Source organism: Haemaphysalis longicornis, unplaced genomic scaffold, assembly GCF_048455015.1.
Source record: "Haemaphysalis longicornis isolate Haplotype H1 unplaced genomic scaffold, Haemaphysalis longicornis Haplotype H1 scaffold_2, whole genome shotgun sequence".
Taxonomy (NCBI): domain Eukaryota; kingdom Metazoa; phylum Arthropoda; class Arachnida; order Ixodida; family Ixodidae; genus Haemaphysalis; species Haemaphysalis longicornis.
In genome coordinates this window covers 38181049-38206581 of record NW_027526295.1, presented here as the reverse complement: position 1 = coordinate 38206581, position 25533 = coordinate 38181049, and the positions used below count along the sequence as shown (strand labels likewise).

At 44.9% G+C, this 25533-nt stretch overlaps 1 protein-coding gene across 1 annotated transcript in view; it reads right to left on the bottom strand.

The window, feature by feature from the left end:
• Positions 1 to 13999, bottom strand: part of LOC144167064 (uncharacterized) — a 38852-nt gene extending 24853 nt beyond the window's left edge. Inside the window, exon 1 of the mRNA XM_077696455.1 lies at positions 13765 to 13999. Coding sequence (XP_077552581.1) covers positions 13765 to 13881 — 117 coding nt within the window. The 5' untranslated portion in view covers positions 13882 to 13999. The remainder of the gene's footprint in view (positions 1 to 13764) is intronic.
• Positions 14000 to 25533: the final 11534 nt, after the last annotated feature.

Below are 25533 nucleotides of genomic sequence, written 5' to 3'. Positions count from 1 at the left end.
AATGGCTCTCCCATGCTCGGCATGACAAGATTTAGATTTCTTATGAGCTCCTTTCGGAAAATTATGCACGTGACATCCAGCTCATTTCTTTCTCGGATCACTGTCTTGTTGTTGTGAGGCTGGGCGGAGGTGGTCGTAGTACTTTCAGACCCCGATGGGCTCTATGGAAACCTAATTCGTCTCTTTTACGGAATAAGGGCTTTTGTGGCCATGTGCGGGAAACATTGCAGGCATGCCTTTCTATGCACTTGCCTTTGCTTGCAGCATGTGAGCTGTTCAAGCAAGGAGTTCGGGCCATAGCGATTGAGTGTCGGTCAAATATTACTTTCTACAAGCACTACCACGAAAAGTCATTGCTTAAAAGCCTGGATAACCTCCCTAAAATTGAAAGCGAAATGTCTGCACGTGTGCAGAAGAAATTGCTACCGCGAAACGTCAGCTTCAGGAGGTTGATGCGCACTGATATTGTGGAGCACGTGTTCGGTACTGCAACAATCGTCTAATCACTGTGAAAATCCGAGACGCCAGGCTTTACTTGACGAGTGCCTCTGCGCAACGACACAACTGGAGATGCCACGGAAATATTAATAATAATAATATTAATATAGTTTATTGATTCCATAAAACAGGATGCATATGCGGGTCTGCCAAAGCCACAAGGGCTTGAAGGGCTGTTACCGGCAGAGAGCAACACGTCGTAAACCATACACCAACAGATAATATTCGCTCTCAAGAGGTAAAACTATTCAGATATCCGGCAAAAAGACAAAAGTTATAAAAAAATAATTTAGACAAAAAAAGCACTGTTAAAGGCGTAAGTGAAGTTTTAGCGGAATGTATTTCATTTTCCTTTGACTATTCATCGAAAAGAAGACGTCTGGCAAAGAGTTCAGGACCATCGGACATAGTACTGTCGAACACGTTCATCAAATCAAGTTGTAGTTCGTGGTAAAGAAAACGATTGCGAGGGCGTAAATCCCGCACAGGATTGCATGGCTGGCAAAATCGCAGAGACCAAATATACTCAAGTACAATCGTTTGTTTGAACAGCAAGGTAAAATCGGGCATACGCAAAATGCGAAATACATCATTATTATCAAGATCTGGTGTACCATACAAAACGTGTTTGAGTGTCGAACGTAAAATAGCATCCACCTTATTTTTCCAGAAATAAGAGCATCAGTAAAAACAACAAATTTCGTACCCTAATGTGGAATAGGCCAAGGCAAAAGCAATTTGCTTACGTACTGTTAAGGTACAAAGTGATTTGAGCCCGTACATCAAACAGGCAGTTTTCCTCAGTTGAGAACATATAAAGGCCAGATGCGTGTTTCAAGACTTGTTAGAATCAAAAAATATACCCAAATATAGCGCTGTCCTGTCTACTTCTCCTTCCTTTTTTGTGCTGTGTTTTTTTCCGCGCTGATTTCCAATCATGAACGTTCACCAACTCACCCAAATTACAGTATCCTTGAAATATACCCAAGCATTTAACGGAGTCCACAGGCAAAATAGGTGTACATTTACAGTTCGAACAATCAGGAAAATGCAAAACACTTGATGTAACATTCGGTATTGGCTTTAGACTATTATAAAAGCAAACAACTTGAGTCTTTTTAGTGTTGATTCGAATTTAGTTGCTGCAAAACGACTTTATTGTCTGTTGACAATCATGTTGCAGATTCCCAATGGCAAGATCGAAGGCACTATGCCAAAAAACAAGCAGAGTGTCATCCGCGTACTGAAATACCCGGGAATGAAGTACAAAGTTTGCAATGTCATTAACATATAAGTTAAAAAGCAATCTTTTTGAATGATCTGTATACTAGATTTAGACCCGCCCTTTGTGTCACATCTATGTTTCTACGTCGTTTCAAGAACTCTTGCTAGGTTAACTAATCATTTCTTGAGTAACAGTTGCGCAGTAAGTTTCCATGAAGCCCCCACCACTACTCATCTTCAGCAGCAGCACTGTTCTGGGAAGAAAAGCGATTGCGAATGCGTGCCCGGCTGCGGCTGTGATTTTGTCCAGTGCGCATAGTGCTTGCCGCACTTTCGTTTTACGCTTTACGCTAAAAACGTTGGCGGTTTGGGAATCTTTATTACCTAGCCTCCCGTAACTCATCTCTTGCTCTTAACTGAGCTTACAATTTCTACAAGCGTTTGAAGGTCGCATACTACTATGGAGTTTGCAACTAGGGCAAACGAATTGTCGCCAAAGCGAACCGACGAAGCGTCGTAAGTTGAAATACGAATCGCAAGAACGCTAGTGTTGAGTTGCATTACCATGATGGATTTCACTGTGTTTATTGCACCTTATGAACTAACTGAACAGAGCCGCATTCATTACGGCCAGAATGTTGTCGGGGCGCAGTTTTCGCTTCTCGTTCGCTTTACGACAAACGTTCGGCCGATTAGCATTGTCAGCGTCTTCGTTCAGCCAGCCAGCCACACCACTTGGACTTTCGATCGGCCAACGTGTTCGTGTTGCTGTCCTGTGACATGGCCGTCGGTGAACTCGGTAGTCGGCGTCACCGTCATGATGTTATTGTGTCGGCCTAGCCAACGCACCTTAACAAGAAGCGTGTTAATTATTGTAGTAAAAAAGATAAATATGGAGTAACACGATTGCAGTACACGTGCTCCGCGAAGGGCTAGTTAACCAAAGTTGCCGTTGCGACCCGTCGAAGATGAGCAGACGACGCCTGTCTTCACCGGAAGTGCGAAAAAAAGCCGTCAAAAAGCAAGATTTCTGCTTCGTAATGCACATTGGAGAATCGATGACGTACATGGGGGAAGGTGGGGGAGCACGCGCTGGGAAGAGTGGGACGCGGCAACAAACTTTCCAATAAAAAAATGAGCTTTCCGCTGCACATACAAAAAGTGAAACTTGACACAGATGACGTTGACCAACGAGCCTCACAATTGCGCTTGTTTATTTAGTGTGCTGACAACGCCTTTCACGGCCCCTTTAATTCCTTGAACAATATATCATTGTTACTTCTCATCGTTGTCGTTGTTGTTACCAAAAATGTCTGATTAACGGTGAAATTTGCCCATCCTGCGTGAATATTATCATTTTACCGCAGCTCTCGGATCGCCATTTCTCGTTTCATGTGTGTGGTGCTAAAAGTGTCACTGCCGAGGCGCAGGGCAACACATACCCCCTGATGTGTTTGACGACGCTTAGGCAAGGCTGTTTTGTTTTTTATGCCGACCACAGGGGAAACGCCGATAGCGTTATGCGGAACGTTCCGCTTGAAGTTGTGAGAACGTAAACATTGCTTGGAATATTGTCTACTTTAAAGTTAGGCCTTTTGCTCCGTTAGGCATAACAGCGGCAGCAAGAAACGCTTTTTGCTGGTCTCCGTGCGAAGAAAAGGGATTAGAGCAAAAAGAGTGGGAAGAAAAAGAATTGGAAAAACACCGCTGCTCATGTGCTTCCTGAGACCAAGAAAACAAACAAGGGGATGAAGCAAGGAAAGTAAACGCAATACCAGCGCTCACGTTTCCGGGGAGCGTAAAAATTAAACGAAGTCAAAAAATAAAGTCCGGACATGGTTATTTCAGCGGCGCATTCCTACTATTGGAAAAACACTCCGGTAGGTTTACTCTAATAAACGTAATTGGGATTCCCCTCATCTTGCTCTACAATAGGAGCAAAGTTTCTACTTTAGCGGTGAAGCGTTGCTCCTTTAGTGGGTCCTTTACCGGCAAATTGATCCCCTCAGTGAGGGGTTTCCTTGTACTTCAGATTGTGTGTATGCAATCGTCGGCTGCCTCTGCGAGTAGCAAGTACCCTTCAAAGTGCTCCAACATACTGCTACAAGAATGTCTGAATACTTGCATGGACAGTTTTTAGCACTCAGAACATGGCCGCTGACACCCTTCATTAGCGGCGAAATCATTTTCAGACTGCCCGTAGACCGTGCTGTCAATGCTTTCTTCAACACCGGCTGTTTATTTAAGGTCTAATATACCGGCTCTAAGAAACCGTGTAGGGGTGGTTAATGTAACAAAAAACAATTCGGCCTTAATTCGTTTGAATAAGTTTTGACTATGTTTCACAGAACTCCACACGGTTCCATTACACAGAAAGAGGAAATCAAGCAGTACATCATCTGCACGACTTCCATGGATTAAACCAACAAAAACCACCACTCTACGGTTGTGCTCCAAGAAGCAAATGCCTTCTTCAGCGCCGAATATTGGTTTAGTCGTTAGCCATGCAACAGCCTGCGACATGTGGTTACTACGATTGAAGCACCTGGGTTCATCGAGAGCACAGTCGGCAGCTCCTCGATTAGGCAAAAAGATCTTCAGAGCTCTATCAAGCAAACACCTAAAGGGTTTCAACCTAGCGGTAACACACGTCGCTGTGCATCTTCGCACAGAAACTGTCCCGCCACGCGGCATTTTCAGTGTTATTGTGCTTGACGTGGCTCCTGATTTTGCTGAACGGTGAACCTTGGAGCAATTTGATGGATAAGGAACAAAGTTTTCGCTCTCCCTGTAGAAGACGCCACCCCGTGAAATGCACAGGACGCGACACACGCTCAAAATGTGACTTCCTTGGACGCCCACTGCCGCATCCCCGCATAGTCGCTTCCCCGGCGGTCCGCCTAGCCGTACACAATAAAAATGCCACCAGCAGCCGCACGCCCAAGCTTTCCCGATGAGGACAACTGAACCTGTTATTCTGTTATTCCAGGCTTTGCTGTGCATTCTTCCAACGGCAGTGCAAGCTTCAAACACGGGCCTTGTTATCGTATGCTACCGTGATCCCATTTGGATCGAATCTACAAGGGACACCGCCTCCTACGAAGGACTGGCGCATGCGCACGGGACGTTGACCGCATCGACAACACGCTGCACGGACTATATAAGACCAGTGATCGGCGACAACATCCTGTGGGCACGGCGAAGCTTTCCCGATAAAGACAACTGAACCTGTTATTCTGTTATTCCAGGTCAGTAAATTTGTGAAATGTTACACATGCGACAACAGATTTATTATTGTTGTGCCGTGCCCCAAAGTGCCTGCCGCAAATGCTATGCAGCGTCTTCAATGTTACTATTAGCTGGTGATGTAGAGCTCAATCCTGGGCCTGATACTGTGCATGATATGCTTGATGAACTCTTGAAAAGACAGAAAACCATAGCTGGAGACATACGAGTTATTAAAACAACGCAAACGGCATTCTCAGGGAAACTCGACGCCATGAGCCACGAAATTTCGGAGATTGAAATTGCACACAAAAGAGTCGAGATACATCAGGCGAAAACTCCACAGCTGAAAGACGACATAGACAACATGCGAACTCTTATCGAGTGTCAGCAGGACAAGCTAGTCGATTTTGAATACAGGAGTTGTCCAAACAATCTTTTAGTTTTTAAAATTCCGGAGAGCGCGGACGAAGTTGACGACGAGCTAAGAGAAAAAGTCCTGACCGGTGTAATCGAAAAGCGCCTCGGTGTCTCAGTTACAACAATTGAGAAAATACACACGCTGAAAAAAAAAGGTAATGGTAAGACGCGCCCAATAATTATGAGATTCTTTGACTACAATGAAAAGGCTATGGTTTTTAAGAACTGTGCTAAACTAAAGGGCAGTGATATTTCCATCGCAAACGATCTGTCACAGACAACGCTGCAAAAACAACGCAAATTGTGGGAAAGTGCTAAAAGGAAAGGGCAAGGGTCCTGAAAGTAAAGCTAGTGCGTGACAAAATTACGATTGAAAAAGAAACATTCGTGTGGGATGATGCAAAGGATTGTAGGGTAACGTTAGACAAAAAAAAATTCGCAAAAAGATGATTCAGATTGGCACTTGGTATTCGTCAACATCAATGCGCGTGGCCTAGCAAACAAAACAGAGGATCTCGAGTGCCTTTTTTTTAATACAACCCTGATATAGTTATCGTAACGGAAACCTGGCTGCGACAAGAAATTAACGACTGCGAAATCATTGCCCCCGCATGTAACATGGTACGTAAAGACCGCCATTCACGGGGCGGTGGCGTCGCAATCATTTTTAAGGAAAAACTAAGGCTTGTACTAATGCCTATTAGTCCTGATTGTGAAAGTGTCTGGTCTAAAACAGAACTCAACGGCATGTCTTGTGTTATCGGGGCAGTCTACCGCCAACCGAAGGCTCTTCTTTCCTTTTTAATTCGATCCAAGATTTTTTGTTCGTAAATACTTCTGATAAACCTCTGTTAATCATCGCAGGTGGTTTCAATCTTCCCGGGATACAATGGGGTATACTTGAAATAAACTCGGCACATTTCAAACACTGCTAAATTTTGTTTGACATAGCATTTACTTATTGCCCTACGCAGTGTGTTGAAGGTCTAACTAGGGTAGGGCCTGCTTTAGAGTCCACCCTTGATCTTATATTTTTATATAGCTGGCTATCCGAATACGATGTCTCAACTAAAGAAGGCATTTCCGATCATAACCTGGTTTTGGTTTCTAGAAAACAATTGCTGTCAACCAAACATGGTAAGAGACCCACTTTACCTTGCAAAAAATTTTTCCAGTGCTGACGATGTTAGTATTCTTGATTATTTAAAATTGTCACTGTACCGCTTCCTAGAGGCGTCTGATGTTAATGTGTTATGGAACCAATTGAAAGATATATAACCATTGTTTGCATCACTTTGTTCCTGAACGAGTGAAACCGATTAGGAAATACAATCCCTGGACTAATAGAGACATTATTCATTTAAAACATAAAATAAAACGCATGAGGAAAAACAAGGCGAGCAATAGGTCTGATCTTAGGGATCTTTAACGTACGCTCAAGCATAAATTGTCAGCAGCTAAGGAAAAATATTACTCAGAAACTCTGAACCAGTTTGTTTAACTGCCCACAGCGATTTTGGCGTCACCTTTCCCCGTCGCAAGGACAGGTCCAATCTATTTCAGTCGATGGACATATTGCAACTGACGAATCGGAAATAACTCGAAGATTTAACGAATACTTTCACTCTGTGTTTGCTCGTTCCGAAAAATCCTCCGTACACGCGGTATGCAGAGTGGGTGGCTAAGTACTTAGTGATAATTTTCACCGCGTCATTAAATCAAAGCCAACTGCCTGATGACTGGCTAACTGCAAGAGTTACACCTGTATACAAAAGTGGGAACAAATATGATATCGAAAACTAGAGACCTATTTCAAATACCCACACCGGTTGTAAAATATTGGAACATATACTGTCTAGAAGTCTTTTTACCTACCTCGAAAGTTCTAAGGTAATTTTTCCGAACCAGCGCGGCTTCAGACGAAAACTGTCAACAGTAACACAGCTATTCCAGACAATTCATGATTTCGCTAGCGCAATAAACGACTCAGGTCAAATAGACGCAGTGTGTTTGTATTTATCGAAGGCATTTGATCTCTTACTGCACGCTAAACTTGTAATTAAACTTACTCACTTTGGAGTTAGTAAGAACCTTGTTAACTGGATTAAACCATATCTCCCGAACAGATCGCAATACGTCGAGATTAGGGGAGTGAAATCAACTCATTTAGAGGTCAAGTTCGGGGTACCACAGGGCAGTGTCCTTGCCCTGTTTTATTTTTGTGCTATATCAATAATCTTGCAGATAGTAATGACAAAAAGCTCACAGTTCGTCTATTTGCGGACGATTGCTTAATTTATTCTAAAATATCCAGTCACAGTGATTAAGTTACTTTGAATTCAGCATTGCAAACAATCTATGCATGGTGCACGAAATGGGATGTGAAAATTAAGTATGTCAAAACAGTATTCACCAGAATAACAAACAAAACTAAAAATGAGCTCGCAGGTAAGGATTTAAAACGTGTCACTCACTTCAAGTATCTGGTGGTCACAATCTCTGAAGATTTAAATTGGAAAACGCATATAAATAAATTATGTTGCGCAGGTGAACAGAAATTATGGTCCTTGAGAAGGAACCTAAACTAGCGACTACGACACCCAAGTTGACTGCCTACACAATCACTGTCCGTCCACTATTAGAATACGCCTGCATCCTGTGGGACCGTTCGAAGAAATAACAAAAGGAAAAAAATGAAAAAATTCAAAGGAGGGCCACAAGGTTTATTCTATCCAACTACAGGTCATCAGATTCGGTTACTGCCATACTAAATAAAATAAACGTGCCACCTCTCGCAAAACGGCGCCGAGTAGCGAGAATAAAGTTTCTGTACTTAATGTACCGTGACTACTTTAACTTTAACACAGAGCAATATTTGAAACCTCGACTTTCTCGTACACTTAGAAGTAGTCACCCTAACCAATTAATGTATATCATGACTCGTTTAAATACATTTACACTCTTTCCTTCACAATAAAATTAAAGACTGGAACAATTTGCTGCCAGAAATTACTAAATCAGACTCCTTAGCGCAGTTTGAAAAATCCTTGTTGCACTGCATAGAAGCCGATAGTGGTGTCTCTTCTCGATGACTTGGCCCTATACTGGGGTCCGCGCCCATACGGAAGCTATGTGTCGTATCCAGTTTGGCTGAATTGCGCTTGTGCAAGAGTTGCTTATTGTTTTGTACCCTTGCACTTTGCACCTTTGCATTTTCAACCTGTGCATAATGTAGCTGAATACTATACTTGTGCCGCATACTGTACCGCATACTGTATCGCACACATCCTGCGTACCACTCCTGTCTCAGGCGGCAGTTACTACCTCCATGTTCTCTATTGTACGTCCACCCTGTACCGGCTCCTGGGCTAACAGTATGAATAACTAAATAAATCAGTAAATAAATAAATAAATAGGAACAAGAGCTAAATTAAGTTGCGCCTTAAATGCCGCTTGGTAAAAGAGCATGAATACAGTTTGGCAGCCCCCCCCCCCTTACCCTTTCAAAAAAAAAAAAGCTTTGATGCGCCGAAAACTATATTTGTTATTTAGGGTGGTCAAAAGGCATTTTTCAGACCGGTTCGAATATCTGAGAAGCTTGGTGTGCACTCGTAACACAATAAGTAAAGAATCAAAAGCGGCAGCCGGTACGCCTTGGGTATAATCGGTACCACCAAGGACAAAAATACACATCTAGTAGAGCCGCACATTTTTTTCCTCGCGTTATTGGCAAACTCAAAGCAGGGTTAGGAAATTCCGCGGATACCATGGACATGGAGTTTGAACTTCGTTGCAGCGCTTCCTTCCCATGGAGAAAACTGGATAACAGAGATTGCCCGACTGCGGGGAACAACAAGGGAAAGCGCATAGGAGGCGCCCATTTGTCAGTAACAAGACACCGCCACGGGTAGAATGGGGTTGCACGGAGAATTTCGAGAAGTATAGGAGTGACCGCAGTGTCGGGCGAAAGAAACCAGGGCAGAATGAGTCGGATAAGCGCACGGACGAGCTTTGCATTGAAACCTCTCGAACTAGCTCCGACTAATTGCGCCCATAAAACGTACAGCAAAGTTTTTTTTAGTTCCATTCCGCCCATGCGGGCCGCAGAGGAAGTATGCCTCGTACTTGTTGGTGCGGAAAATTAAAATATTTTATCATGACATCGACCGCCACCCTTGGGCTCCACCTCAGCCATTCGATACGGACCTACAGCGAAGGAAAGTCGGGCCATACTTCTACAGGTAACATGCAACATGAACGAAAAATACAAATGCCTTTCTGCCAGCATGGACCCCACCGTTGGATCATTATAGGTGATGTAGCAGCGCCTCTAGACAAACACCACCAAACTAACAGAAATTGGCGCCACACTCGAGCAGCACTGAATGAAACTTCTCCAATAAGAACTTTCTCAGTTTCACAGCAAGAGAAAACCGTGGCAACCGCTTTGTGAACAAATTGAAGGAAGCGTGCACAGGAACTCTTATTTGACGATAATCGGCAGGTTTAGCTACGTCAACTCGGTGTGAGTAATAATACACGGGCTGTAATTTCTAGAACAATCCTCTGGCGCCTGAGTCTTAGGTCCGTGTCACCTGAGTAACATTTCAGACGTCAGAGTCGGCTAGAGAGAGTTTACAAATAAAAACCACTTCTATGGTAGACAAATGTGGGTGCCTTCAAACAGACATATTTTCAAGGTTGTGCTTTCTTTCAGACACATATTTTCAGTGCTTATAGAATGCCTATACGATTTTTACGAAAAACGACGTCTTCAAAATATTTTCCAACACAAGCCAACCACAAGGGCGCTGTATTATTGTCGCTCATATTTAGCTCCTCGTTGACACTATCTGTTCTTCACTCAGCCTGCAGCAATGTGTGCTTTGCTACATGACCGCGTGCGTTTTGTGTCTATTCTAAACAATGGCTCGACTGGTTCCCACGACAAAACACTCGTAACCCTATTGCGGTAAGATACTATCATTATTTAGGCTCCTATCTAGTTACTGATCCCTGCAACAAGATGTTCCATTTAACGTTTCATACAGTACATTGCTCCAGTTCACAAACTAGGGAAATGGCACGTCATAAGCCGGCGAGAGGTCTTTTAAAAATAATGACCGCATAGACATATGGAAAAGGACGTTTATGTAATTTTCCTCTCAATCACTATGTCTGCGTATTGTGGACGTTTTTCGCAGGCATTGGCGAGTAAACATGCTTTCACATTCGTTGAAGAACCAAAAGACGCATTGGTTTGAAGTGGCAACATTTGTTTCATTCAACAAAAACGAATAGCCCTTTCAGCGATAGTGTTGGCCTTGTCTATGCGCGGTTATGCTTGGTAACTCGGACAAGCCTTCTCCGGGGTTATGCTTCGAGACTCGGGAAATGCTTCGGCATGGTGTCGTCGTTAACCCCAAATAGCAATAAACACTCCGTCATTAAAGTATTTACAATTTACGAGTTCCAAGCTTTGCCGTGAAGCTCGAATTGTAGCGAAGGGTGCAGCGGGATGCGCAGTTGCTCAAATGTTTGAACTCGTTCGGTGGCCACGCTTCGGCTTGTGTGGTCTGGCGTGTGGGAAGATAATTAGGAAGATGATTACCGTTGCCGCTCCACGACCTTTTGGATTCTTTTATATTGGCATTAAGTCTTCTATTTACATCCTAAAAACTGCACCACTTGTCGCAACAAGCCATCCCGCGACGCGTTTCCAACGCCGTGTTGTACCAGTTGTATCGTGCCTCCCCGCGAAGCTTTCCTACAGTCGTTCTTGTGCCACTTGTATTGTTCTTGCAAGAAGAGTCGACGCGAGTGCCGTCCATGCACTGGTGAGGCAAAGATACGGTGAAGTGGTGCCGGGGTGCGCGATGATGCCATCGCTTGGCGAGGTTTTGCTGAGCACGATCAACGGCCCATCCGCCACGTCGAACAGCATCGTTGTAAAAACGGTAACATAGCTACAGTCAACTTGACGCTTCCCAAAATCAATTCACCGGCATGCAGAAGCACAGACGTGTCGCTGACGCATTGGTCACCTTTTTTCTGAGTATCAAAAGCTTCTAAGAGCTCCTTGGTCACTGTATTCTCGCTCCTGCCCAGAATTTCTACCTGCTCAAAAAAAGGCTTGCATTTGGCCTGAAAACATCCGAAAGGCCAGCACTGTTGACAACCCGGAGGCAAATTGCAGGTGCGTAATATCGTTTAGTGACGAATTGGGCTCGCGTCCCCTGATATTCACGCATCTGCCCGTCTGGCCTATATAGGCGTCCCCGCTTGAAAGGGCCATTTCATTTACTACTCCGACGTCACAGGGCGACAACGCTCGGTGTGCTTCTTTTCGCACAAGTTTCTTTTTGGCTTTCCAGAAATTTTCCGGCACAGGCGACCTAGGTATTGTGGAACGAGAAACAGGACTGGAACTTGGTACCTTTCTTCCACCTTTTTCACCTTTCACGTAACCAAATGTACATAAGGCAAAACAACTGGCTTCACCTTAAGCTGTTCCAGCTGGTTTTGATGAACTTGGCCTTCGGGTTTTCGCAGCAGGGTGTCATCAACACCCATGAAGGCAGAGGTCGGGTAACCAATAGACAGAAGTATATTAATCTGTGGGTCAGAGCTCTACGGAACAGAAAGTACGCACGACTTCTTCAGTACGGATTCGAAAACCGCAGACGCCATGGCCCTTTTGTACCATTTTTTAGCGTGCAGATGCAATTTGCGGGAGCTGTTTGGGGGCATTCGGGCAATAAATCAAATATTATCTTCAGATAAAAACCCAAAAATATTGTCTGAAAACTCCATGGTGCCATGGCTAGGAGACTCGTGCGTAAATGCGAGACCCTTGTAGTGCCGACCAACATTCTCCGAGATTACTTTGGCGGTTTCACGCTTGTGACCGGAACAATGCTTCTTCCTCTTGTCGTTGTCTCAGTCGCGCTGTAATTTTATAACAATTAGGCACGAAACTTAACAACAGTGTGTTTTGATGCAGTAAAAATGTTCCTCGAATGCTTTTACTTAAAGCGCTCTACACGCCACGTTTCGGAACAAGCTCCTCAATATCGCACTATTCAAATGTGCCGTCGATGCCACTACACCCCATATAAAGGTAGCTCAATAACGCATATCACGTCACGTCATGTTTCCACCATCATTCCCGACACTCGCAATACATGGTTGCAGCCACACGCAGTGGCGCAATATGTAGGTAACACATCGAAGACAATCGAAATTGTAAGACCGTAGCAGATCGTGAATAATATCGTCTCAAGGAGAAAAAGGAAGAATCACTGTAGAACTCGGAGCATCCCTGCAGAGCGCGGGAGCAAAGCACCCCTTAAGTTAGATTGGAAGTTATTGCTTTTATTTTAAGGGCCCTTAGGAAACGCAAAGTGGTCCTTGGGCTTTTTAGGATAGTGACTTTCCTAGTACCACAGCTCTGCTGTAAATTGAAGTGATGAAATACTACCGCATTTACCTTTGAATACGGCTAGGCAAGACTGGAACGAGACTTACTGGGGGTATTTCGAGATTGGGCGCCACATATATCATGGTGACCCAGTGTCTTTACTCATCTATACACTCACGATAGGCGTATCCTGCCAAATGCACAGCTTGTTTGCGGCCTTAAAGGTTTACCCGCAAGTGGAAGATAGTTTACCCGCAAGTATATTTACCCTCAAGAGCGGGTAAATATACATGATGATACGCAAACATTGCTTTCATTTCTAAAGTGGAAAATGGGGATCGTCACGGTGGCTATGTGACCACGGCAAAGTTGGGTGTGGCCGATTCGTGTTGGTGAACTTTTCTTGCCGAAATATCAGGTTACATACACCACGCATCAAATTCAATTAAAAGAAATTCCTATGAAAGCTTAGTAACCGTACTTTTTCTTCCGATAAGCACTGTATCGTAACGTAGCCGTTTACTTAAGAGACAATTTGCATGGTGGTAGAACTGTTTTTTGTGCACTTCCCTCATTTATTGTAGCTTACGCGTGTGTGCTACCTTCTCCGGTTTTTTGCTCCTGAAAAGGATGGGTTCTCGGATAAGGTTTGTAATCTTCAATGCGGGATTGAAGGTTTTGGTTTGATGAGCCTAGAGTCCTGCGGTAGTTAAAGCTTTCCTCCGTGCAGCGGCATGATGGCCCACCACTATACTTTTACATTTTACGATAACGCTTGCGTTAAAATCGCAATGCACAAACGAAAATAATAACGTAGAACGCGTATCACCGGGGCGCGAGATTTATGCTTTCAATGCCATCATGTTCTATGGAATCCGCGCTCCATATATATCACCAGAGGCTAGGTGTACAACAAGCGCATACTGTTACGGGCATGGACATTTCATATGTCATGAAGCATTCCCGCTTAGCCTTACCTTGAATCCATCAACGGGTATGTGGTAGTAATCAGGAACTGGAATAACCCGAGGCGTTTTCACGCAGAAAGAGAGCCACGGTATTACGTAGCAAATCGCGTGAACAGAGAAGATCATGCTTCAGCAGATACCTCGGTTGCCGCTTAAAACCTAAACACAGTGCACACTGAGCTGTTTCGATGTGAAGTGTAAGGGGCTCTCCAAATCCTGTAAGCTACGTACTCCAGATGTGAAATCCTTGTTGCCAATTCTAAAAAAAGAGCCGGCAACTTTCAGCGGTGTTTTACACTCTTTTCCCAACCCATGACTTAAATAAATTGCCCACGTACTTATTTTAACAGCCTTTTTCCTCGCATAGAGCACGAAGACATTACCGCCAATTTTCTCTTTGAGAGCGCGGATATGTCAGTTTTGCTACTCTGCACATGTGAGCTTGATAAATTGAGGATGAAAAAACATTTTTATGGAATCGATATTTTAGGAATGTGGGCACACGTTTCAGAAAACGCAAACCTGCCCGTATATATTCTGAGATATTTTGGGACTAAGTTTGTGTTTCAGCTTTACGTTGTCTATGAGCAGTCACTGGAATGTCGAACAATGGTTACTTGCGCTGGAAAAATAAATAATTGCGCAGGTACATTCACTAATACCTGAGACTGTCAAGTTTACACATATACCATAATATTTTCTTGCTGCTATAAAAAGAACAGCAGCTGGTATCTTTCGGGCTCCTTTGCTAAGGCTCCTTCATATATACGACTTTGTATGTATACTTCGCTGTTCGGGCGTAAATTTTATTTTGTAGGATGCCTCTCAGTGGCAGTAATCAAGAAAAAGTTGAAGTAGCTATAAGAGGACAGGTACGGAGAATGCTAATGATGGTTTATTGAACCTCAGTGTCAGAAAATATGTCATTCTAGTGCCTATACGATAATTCGTTTTGTGATACTTTATTAGCAGCTTCCCTGAGAGATACCTCACAGCATTTTAATACGTGTGAAGAATGTTTTCAGAGAAACAGACTAGTGCCAAGCCTGGAAACGTTCTCAACGGATGAATAGTGTTCTTTTTGTTGGATTCCCAGTGAAATTATTGTTCCTTATACCACTGACATTTTTTGATGCAGGCAGAAATTCTGTACGCATTCATTATTACAACCTGCTACGACTGCGGAAGTCACCATAAATCAGAACTCTGCGTTAAGTATTGAGTGCTGCCCGTTTGATTAAAGTTTCACACAGTTTGGCTTGCTGCTACCAGCAAGGAGCTTACGCTGAAGCAGTTTAAAAATGCCGCGGTTTATTCGCCGCTCACAACAATTGATACTTGATGGTTGAAGACCGGCGCCAGGGACGACCTTCAAAGACCGGGTGGTCCTTGCTGAGTATTAGCGGCGCGCGTTTACGATCGGCCCTGGCTGCCCTCGGAGGTGGTCAATGCTGCTCTCGTCAGCAACCACGCGTGACAACAGGCACCATCCACAGGGGTTCCCACTAAAACCCATCGCTACACTGCTCTCGCCCGCCGCCTATATTAGGTAGCGCCAGGCAGCCCTCCCTCTTTCATTTTCTCCGAGCTATGGAAGCGGATCTGCCGCCATGTTTTGTTTCCAGCGTTTCCACGCCGACTCCGTGACCACCCAATCGTGGCCAGTTGGTACATGCATTGAATGGAGCTGCGCTGCTATTTTGCTTCCCAGGCAATGTCTAAGTTCTGGTCCCATAGTGCTTTCGTCCGCCGCATAATGAACGTCGTCGGCGGGCGTCATTCCTTTTTGTCGCCGTCAACAGCCAAATAGCGTTTTGACAGCGCGCATAAGCATAAGCGTGGACGTATTTGCCGCCCGTGACTGTTATCACCAGGTGTTTGTCTAGGAATAAAATCAAGGGCGGGGGTGTCTCAAAAGCTTTGGGGGGAGGGGGTGGGCAGGAGAGGCGGGAGGGTAGATAAACAACCTAAAATGCTTCTTTTGTGTCCGCTAGTTAAATATTGGACGTCTCTCTTCGGCAAAACAAGTTACGTAAGTTTTCATTCTACATTTCCACATCTGCTTGATGCAAGTCAATTTGCATAACTTAACAGGTCCATCACCAGTATTTCAGCTTTGTAAGATATATCCAATCAACTAAAAATTAATTTTAAAATTGCCCACTTTGCCCATTGTTGGGACTTCCTTTTCCTCACCGGCAGCAGACGACGTCGATCATCATCATTTTCATTACGCTCCTCAAGAGCTGTCGCATGCTCTCGTGGCTGAGCCGGCTCACGCCCGCTTTTTATAGCCGTTTCCATTAAAGCATCATCCTATCAAGACGTGTCGCTCGGCGTGCTCACCGTGGTGACGTATACTTTTTTTTTAAATTTAATTTCTCTATAAAATATGCTTGAGGTTGTATCACTTGTTTTCAATAATTATTAGCGTTGTGTGCATTTATAAACGTTCTCCATTTATAGTTTAGGGCCTCGAACAACATCCCTTCCTTTTTCTTTCCACCTGAGGTCAACTGCAGCTAAAGCTTCAGATGAGGCATCATATCTTCAGAGAAATTTGGTCCCTGGTTGGAAGTAGAGCCCCTTAAAAATAAGCAGACCGGCACGTATTTTCTTTTTCTGTCTCGCTTTAGGTGGTAACGTGTTGCTTCACTCCCTTTATTGAGGCTTTACCAAACTGCCCAGACGTTTAATACAACATTTGACATGAGCAAAACTTAGAGATTCAAGTGGGGGGGGGGGGGTTGTCAAGAAAAAACAAGGGGGGTCTACACACCCCCTATGTTGTGTGTAGGACAATCTCTGGTTTTCCCTCAACGCTGAACGACGGAAATTGCTAGGAAACAGGCTTTTCGAACCCCGCGCAAGCGGAACTAGGCGGGGGCACTCTTCAAAGGATGGCGCTACTTATAAAAGCGGACGAGGCTGTGATGTAAGCGCTTCAGCTCCCAAGGCTCAGGCTGTGCGGTGGCAGACCGGTGCAATGAACTCCCAAGACCCAGAGGTCCTTGCAGAAGGACCAAGCGTGTGAGGTTCTCGTCCGTGGCTCGTGCTGCGTGGGGTTGGGGTCTGGTGCAGCCAGTCGTCAGCAGCTGTCTCTGCATAATAAAAAGAATCTGCTGTGCAGGCATGCACGCCTATTGTAACGAATTTTATATACCACCGTGCATATTTGTGCGCAGGGATAATCGCGCGAAGCCTTCCTGGCGTGCGCGATCCACAAGGTACGCCGCTGGCCTGATTCGACACTTGCACGTAAAGGCACCCACTTGTCCAAGCGTAGATTAGCAGCGTAGGCTCCTACAAGTTACAAACAGGGAATGAAAATTACATTTGTTTTCGGCTGTTTACACCGCCACAATGAATCATCTGCTCAGATGCAGCATTTTGCGTGTTCACAAATGCAGGGACAGGGTCGAAATATATGGTCCACGATTTACAATTTCAAATGCCCGTTCATTTGACTTTGCCCATTGTTGGGGCTTCCTTTTCCTCACCGGCAGCAGACGAAGTCGATCATCATCATTTTCATTATACTTCTCATGAGCTGTCCCATGCTCTCGTGGCTGAGCCTGCTCGCGCCCGCTTTTTATAGCTGTTTCCATAAAGCCTCCACCTGACAAGACGTGTCGCTCCGCGTTCTGAGCATCGCGCCACAGCTGTAGAACGCACATATATTGGGTCCTATTTGGTCCTATCGGGTTTTATTGGGTCTTGGGTCTTACACATATAATATAGAATGTGACTATCATTATTTTAACCCCCGATAGTAAAAATTCAACGATGATCTTTGTTATAGAGCTAACGACCAGCAATACAATTTCCACAATGTGAAACGTTCATTGATTTGTATAACGTAGCCCGTCGAAAATGATAAAAAATCCGCACGAATTATTGGTGTTTCGCACATTCATTGTGGTTTCGCTTGAGATGTGCTGTTTTTCTGTTTGGGTTTCCAAGGACCATGTATAAGCTCAATATTTAACAAAAGCCTCTCTTTGGCAAAACTAAGTGGCGCAAGTTTCCATAATAAATTTTCACATGTGCTTGATGCCAGTCAATCTGCATAACTTAACAGGTCCATCACCAGTACTGCGGTATTGTAAGACACATTCAATCAGCTAAAAAATAATTTTTGTTGTATTGTTTGTATCGGATGAGGGGGATGTTTCTTAAACGAATCGTTCAACCCCTTCCCAATGCTGAAATTGGCGTAATATTCTTGATTATACTCCGTAATGTGCGGGAGTGGTTCAGATCGTCGAGATACCGGAATCTGAGATACCGGATATCGGTATCTCAGATCGTCGAGATACCGTCGAGACACCATTGATACCGGAAAAATTCCCCCATTTCGCAGACAGTGTTCTGAGATCTTGTAACACTGAGAAGGCTTTCATAGAAGGGCCCACCACTGGAAATGTTTTGTTCGCTATGGCTTGTAGTTTATCTCACAGGATCTGGGCGAAAAAGACGGGCGCACCAAACAGTTTTGTTTCTGGAAATTCAGGGTTTTTTTTGCGCGCTCTAACTTTCTGTTGGTGTACTACAGTTTGCGAAAAATGCGAAATGTATCATTACCGCAACAGGAAGGAGGGGTATACACTTCAAACGCTGATGAATGCTATTCAGCAATTAAAAAGTTATGACTCCTTTTCCTGATCCCCTCATGAAATGCAGTAATACGTTAGTACGGTGATTTGGAGCGTATAATTCGGTGCAGCCTGTTACAAATTGTGAAAAGTCACGCTAGAAAACAAACGGGAACGCGCGGTAGTAAAAGAAATAGGTAAATACATAAATATGTATAATATAAAAATCTTATTTCACTGGGTGCTTCGGTTTTCGATTAGACTTTTTCTATCCGGTGCGTAATGTATTCTGTAACATGTAAGCAAGTTTTGATTACGCGAATTAAGAAACTCTTTTCATAATATTGGCCCACTGGGAGATTCCCCATGTACAAATTTCAACTAAACGTATTGTGCGATCACCTATCGTCTTGAGTCCCTTTAGCTACATATAACAGGCTGACGCCAAGGTGCAATTTGGTCGAAATTCTTATACAGTCCTGCTACGACTAGCCCTCGTAATGAACGTTCAGCCTTATAGAAGCCGGCGCCCATTCCATCACATCGCAAAGTTTCCCCAACATTCAGTCACGAAGATTGCCAGGGTAGTACGTTGCGACGATTGTTGCTTCAGTTTTCGCACATTACGGCACCGGTGTATACTGTGCTTGCATGGTTTCGGTAATGTAATCGAAGGAATTTGATCCGGGCTTCTCAATAGTCCTTCGTAGGTTGGTATCCAATGATGTACGTTGGGAAGGGTGTGTATGCGTAGTAGTGTTTGGATCCATATTATGTTATTATGGAGTCCAGTATCTCTCAACGATAGTGGGGTGTTGCCTATCTTGGATAGGATTCCTGTCCCCATTTTTGTTACTTTGCGCTAGGATAGTGGCTTTCTTGTTGTATTCAAACGTGTTATCAGACCAAATTTGACTACCCTTTCGTCAGCCATAATAATAGGTAGTATGGGGGTGGCCTCACTAACTGTTCCCGTGAACGCGTTTATTTGGTTTTATTCGGTAAGGGGAAGTTTTTTGTTACGGAGGGCTCTTCAATATCTGGCTCATAACCAGTACCTGCATCAGTCTTAAACCATCATATTCAGCTTGTGCTGTTCCTTGAGTAAGGCGTTTTACAATGGGAGCCAATGCGTCAAATATCTACTTTGGCGTCTGTGAGAACAATTCTAGCATCTCTCCGCAGAATCACTCCGAGGAGTCTTGCAAGAGGGTTCCCGATAATGACGTCCTGAAATATTTTGGGGTGTTTTTTTAATCTTGGCCGCATGATGCCATCACTCATTTGCTCCACACACAATGCGGTTGTGACTAAACCGCGAAAAATCTGAGAAGTAAATTACAACTTAGTGTAATTAGGCGCTTTACACTTAGTTTTATTTTTACTACGAGACACTTTGATTCGTTTCTGTTTAAAATATAGACATTCCTTGGTTATTTCGACATTGGTAAAACATTCTTCTGCCTCCCTCTTTAGTTGCGTAAAAGAATGCTAATGCCGCCATTGGTTGCGATATGACAGCCGCGGTAGTGTAATGCCGTCAGTGGGTTCTTGGCCACCTACTTGCTTTGTCAGTCCAGGGGCAGTTGTGAGAGTAGGCATGAGGGATTCAGAGTGCGGGCCCCATTTTTTTATAAAACGTTGGCCACTCGTGAGTAGTGGTATGTCTATTCTATATGGTTGTGTATCGCTTTTCTAGGAAAACGGCAGCAACTGTTCAATGTGCCCCGCTCATGTTTAACATTTGTCTTTTATCTATCTTCAGACGGCAACCGCAGCTCCACGTTAAATGAATGTAGTAGTATGAAGGTTTACTTATTGATCTTTTTGAAATACTGCTAGTCCCTTTTGACACCAGAACAGATGGGCATATATGAGTATACATATACGATAACAGTAAGAATATTTTGTTAGATAACATTATAGTCGTAAATAAACATTATAAGACCCATAAAAAGAAAGGTGCTGGTTTGGTGACACATCTAGGTGTTTAGTGTCGACAAGAAAAGGAAAGTTCTCGACTGATATTTTAACAAAATTTTGACGGAACGGAACTGGGAAGTGTACTTGTGTGAATGTAGCGTTTTGTTTACATCGAAGCAGCAAAGATCAATCACGCGTGTACAGCACGGTATGCAAAATCAAAATTACAACAGAAACACATTTTTACAGGAATCAGGAATAAAGCAAGAAATAACAGTCAAGAGTCGCCGCAAAAAGCATACTTTGCAACACGCAATGCAGGCATACAAAGGCCTAAGGTGCTCATCCCTGTGCAGCGTACTGCAGCGTAACTTCAATGCGGACTGGCTGAAAAGCTTTCCAACTTTGTGTTGTTTTCCTGTTAGGAAACAATATTAAGGATTCTTAAAAAAAAGATAATCAACCCGTGTTAATAATAGGTGGGCTTAAAGCGGTTCGACTACCGAATGGCACGCTAAAACAATGACCACAAAAAGGCGTTGTTATGACAGGAATATCAGAATAAAGTGCGCGGGTGCTTTTGTTTTGTTTGCTGGGGTTTCACGAAGGCGGATGTAGTTGTATGTGCCGGTTTTTTAATGAATAAGCAAGAGTTCAATAAGGCATTTTATTCCCGCTTGTTTGGTTATTATTTCAAGTGTACAAAGACCACAATCCCATCACATATTAGTTATTGAGTCGGTACGCACATACTTATTCGAGATGAACCTGACAGCTTGCCTCTGCACCCTTTCCAGCTTTTTTAATATTAGGGGCAGTACACAGCATAGGTCGGAAAAAACACAAAAAACTCACTGAAACCCAATCACAATTTTTTTCATTAAACCTGTATTCAATCACTCATACTCAAAAAGTTCGTCTATTCTCAAAATGACTCATACTCACTCATCACATACTACTTTGAAAGCGTACTCACTTGTGCTCAAACTCATTTGTCCTTACGAGTATTCGTACTCAATCTGTACTCATGAGTACTCAATCTGTACTCATGAGTACTCATGAGTGCTAAATCTGTATTCATGAGTACGGAATTTGTATTACTCACGAATACTCAAACCAATACTCAATGCCCCCAGGCACAATTAAGTGTCCGCGTATATTGACGTCCATTCATTTAGAGATCACTATCTGCTTTCTCTCAGTTGTTTGATGCTGGCGCTGGTTTTTCGTGGTTCCGGATACCAGAAACTTCGTTACAGGGCATTTGTCTCGATGGTGTTCGGTGAATATCAGATGAGCTTGGTTTTTAATGTGCGGGCCGTGGTATTCACCTCGTCGGACCTGAACTTGACAGCGTTTACGTCGTTGCGTTAGCCGCGTTGCTTCCGTCGGCGACCGTGTTCCTGTAGCTCGTTCTGTGCTTGACGCATGTGGGAGCGTCGAAACCATGTCTGCTGGTGAGCTGCGGTGGGCGCGGATTGCATATTTCGGCACGTTGAGGACGTTGATTCAATTGAGGTATGCATTGCGTATGGTGCGGGAGCCGGTTGTCTTTTCGTTTGCTGCCGTGCGGTGGCGTGGTGTTGTCGTAGGGTGGCGTGGCGGATCGGTCAATTCGTTGCGGTTCCGTGCGCGCTTTCACCGTGGTTGCTTCCAAAGTGTAACCGTTGTAATGGGGAAGCGGGCGTAGTTCGTCTCGTTCGTTCGGCCCACATTCCTTGGCGTCGTAAGCGTCATTTGATCGGTAGGGAGTTCTGTGCTTTCGTCTGACTCGGGCTCATTTGTTGACGTTCTTCATGTGTCCGTGTCGTCGCTCTAGCTCTCCTCTTTTGCCCGTTGTTTCGAGAACGCTAAAATCGGTATCTCTAACGTACAAGCAGGCTCGAAAGAGTTACGTTCGTCCCGAGTCTGCTTGCTCGCGGTTGCGTCTTCTTGTATAAAATGGGGTTTGTCGTGCGAGTCTCGAACAGAGCAGCGGGTGCCGGTAATCTTGCAAGTTCCGGCTAGGACGTTCCGCCAGCGCTGGCCGTGTCGTTGCTCGTTCACGGACCTACGTGCACGAGTGTAATGTCGTTCGTTCGCTGGACTCGGGTTGGAGCAACAGGTGCCGGAGAGCTCGTACGTTCCGGTAGGGTTATATGGCGTGCAGTGGGGTGTTTGTTGCTGGTGGAAAAGCTGCTTTCGGCGTTTGTGACATTCGCTGGCCAAGTCCGGATAGCTGCACCGGGAGCGAGTATGTCGTAAATAGCGGTTTCCTGCGTGTGTGCTGGCTGGGTCGCGTTCCGTGCGCTTTGCATGTCGTCCGCCGTGGTCGACTCCACCGGTACAAGTTGGAAGTTGTTCGTCACCTTTGGTGCGTTTCGTGCGCTGTGCGTCTAGTTTTTCCTAGGAAACTCCACTAACATTGGTGTCGGGTCATTCACCAGGTATGGTGCGTTCCGTGCGCCGTGCGTCTTGCTCGTCGTGGCGTATCCACCAATCCGGAAGCGATGTCGTTGCTTGAGCGGAGCGGGGCCGGGACAGGACGTGCGGGCAATGCACGTTCTGGCCCCGTTGAGTTCCGCGCTTTCAGCGTTTCCTTCGTGTACGTCTGGACCGGAAGAGCGGGTGCCAGGCACCTAGTGCTTTCTGCTTCGTGCCAGCTGCGTACGTTGCGCGCCTCGTTGCTCGTTGCTGGAGTGACCTGCGCACGGGTGATGTAGCTGGTCGATTGGTCCGGTATCAGGGCAGCGTATGTTCGTGATCTCGCCATTACCTGGGAGAGGTCCGGTGAGTAGGCAATCAGAGTTTTGCATACGTAATCTCGTTCGTGTGCGTGCCGTCGTGCATGCTGCCTGAGTCCGGATCTTGCGCAGTTCAGGCACTGTGGCAAAAGTGTGGCGAACTCTCGCCAGTTGTATAAGAAAACTTTCTCGTTCTTCACGCAGCACCCCCCTCACAAACGGCGCCGCTTGCCAGTTCCTCTTCCAATTGTCATCGTAAGCAGCCTGAAGTGTAATTGACCCATTGTTTTGTTTGGAGAGCTAGCGACCTTGCTCGTTGTCCACTAGAGGATGCGATACCATGTCATCCTTACGGCAAGAGCAGTGCAGCCCTCGTAATCGTTGTGCGCTCACGAACTGCTGTTTCCTCGTTGAACATAGGACCTAGCGTTCCGTTGAAGTAAGCAGCGTGTCGGCCACCTTTTACGTGGGGTCCGTCGGTGCCCACGTCTGCGTGACGCACTGTCGTAGTCGTGGTGCGGTTCGTCCGCGTCGTTCGTCTGCTCTTCCGTTCGTCCTCCCGTGGACTGAAATCACGATGCTGTCGACTGCGCCATGTTGGCTAGGTCGTGGCTCGAACGAAAGGCTAAACAGGAAAAAAAATTAGGTGTTTAACTAATCAGAAATAGTGAAGTTATATATACATCAGGGCAAAGGAGCACGGAAACAAAACGTCTTGCACTGTGTACTGTCGTAGGGCGACGCAGGACGCGAAGGCGCGTACATGGGAGAGAGCAGAACGGAACGTAAGCACTCGCGTTGCGTCTGGTGTCTCGTCGTGTTCTCAGTAACGAAGCAAAGGAGTCTGGGGCGCGTCGTGCACTTGTGGGAATCGGGACTTCGCGGTGCTGCCGTGGCCGTATACTGCGGTTTTCTGGGTATTTTTCGGCGGCAGCTTTTCTCGTGGCTTATCGTTTCTTGGTGCACAGAAATTTTCCGAATCCTCGGAGCTTACTGACAGTATACTCACTTCTACTCAATCTGTAATCACCTGTATTTCCTTGTACATAATCTGCACTAACATTTGATCGTATTCAACAATGGTTCTACTAATATGGGCAATTGTGCAAGGTGGTAAATATCATCGTTACACAGATATCATCGTTATCATCTTTAAATATCATTGTTACGAATATCACCCTTACCCTTTGGGGCAGTGTAAATAAACAACACCAATGCTTATTTAGACAACGGTAGCCTTGAACAGGGTACCAAAGTTGCCATTAATTTTAGTGCTTTCGATGCAAATCGTGTCGCTCAACTTTCGTCAGACTGTGGTCTTTCTGCGATGGTCATTGTTTTTATTTGATTTCAATATCGTGTAGAAAATTTCTTTATTAGTGAAAATAGGTTTTCATCGGTCTTGTGAGTTCAAAGCAAGCCTGATGCACGCCGTAGGGAATATATAATGGTAGGACACGATGTTTCGTCGCCCGTATCGGCTACATCCGACCAATAGCCCCAGTTACGAATAACGCAATGTTGCATCTTGCGAAGTCGTACAGCTCACGCAATGTTGCATCAGGCAATGTTGCATCATCCTCGGTAGCTCTTAGCAACACCTGCAAGGCAAGTATTCCTTCCGAGTGACACATTGGAGAGCACTCTTTCTGCGACTTCAAAATTACTCCTCTGACACCCTGTTGAACATGACCACCGCCATTAAATGAAATCATTGAAGCCAAAAATATATGAGTGATCGTACGATTAACGCGGTCTTGAGTTCTATTTCGTGTTGTTCTTTTGTGCACGAGGAGGAGACGGAACAATTTTTCCGAGGAGGAGTTGTAACAAAAACCAGCAAAGAGCCGTCAGCACGCTATAAAAGGCCCAAAATTCGAGGTATGCGCAGTATGCGGATACGGGCTGTTCAGGTCAGAAAAAAGTGTTGCTCTGACGATTGTTTGTAAGCCCTGCTATGGCTGCCTGCAGCACGCACTCAGCGGACGAACTAGTGATAGTGCATTGTTTTAGTATGCCATATAGCGTGAAGGACCACTATGATTACATCGGCACTAGAAGGATTTTTGCAACGTGACCTGTCGCTGCAAGTACTGCAAGAAAAACGTACGGGGCAGGAAGCTGCCATGTATACAGCGGGGCGGGATATACGTTCCAATAACAAATTATCTTTATGACAGACACAGACCGACAAACAGACAGACAGACCGATAGGCAGACAAACAGGCGAAAATTGTGGTGGTCGAGTAGCGAAATAAAGACTATCTACTTCAAAATTAGCTGCAAAGAGACGCTGCCGCAACTGTTCCGCATGCTGCGAACATGGCGCAACCGTACCTCTCGCCGCCGCTGTCAGACCGCAAAATAAGAGAAAAACACAAAAACAAAAACCGGCTAGCGCGAAAAGCCCAAGAGGGACGTCCCACCACGGGAACGGGGCGTTACGCGTCGTGATGTTTATTTCCGTTAAGAGCCAGGGCAGAACCTACACGGGTGTGACTTTTACCATTCATTTTTGTATGCGTGTGTGTGTTGTG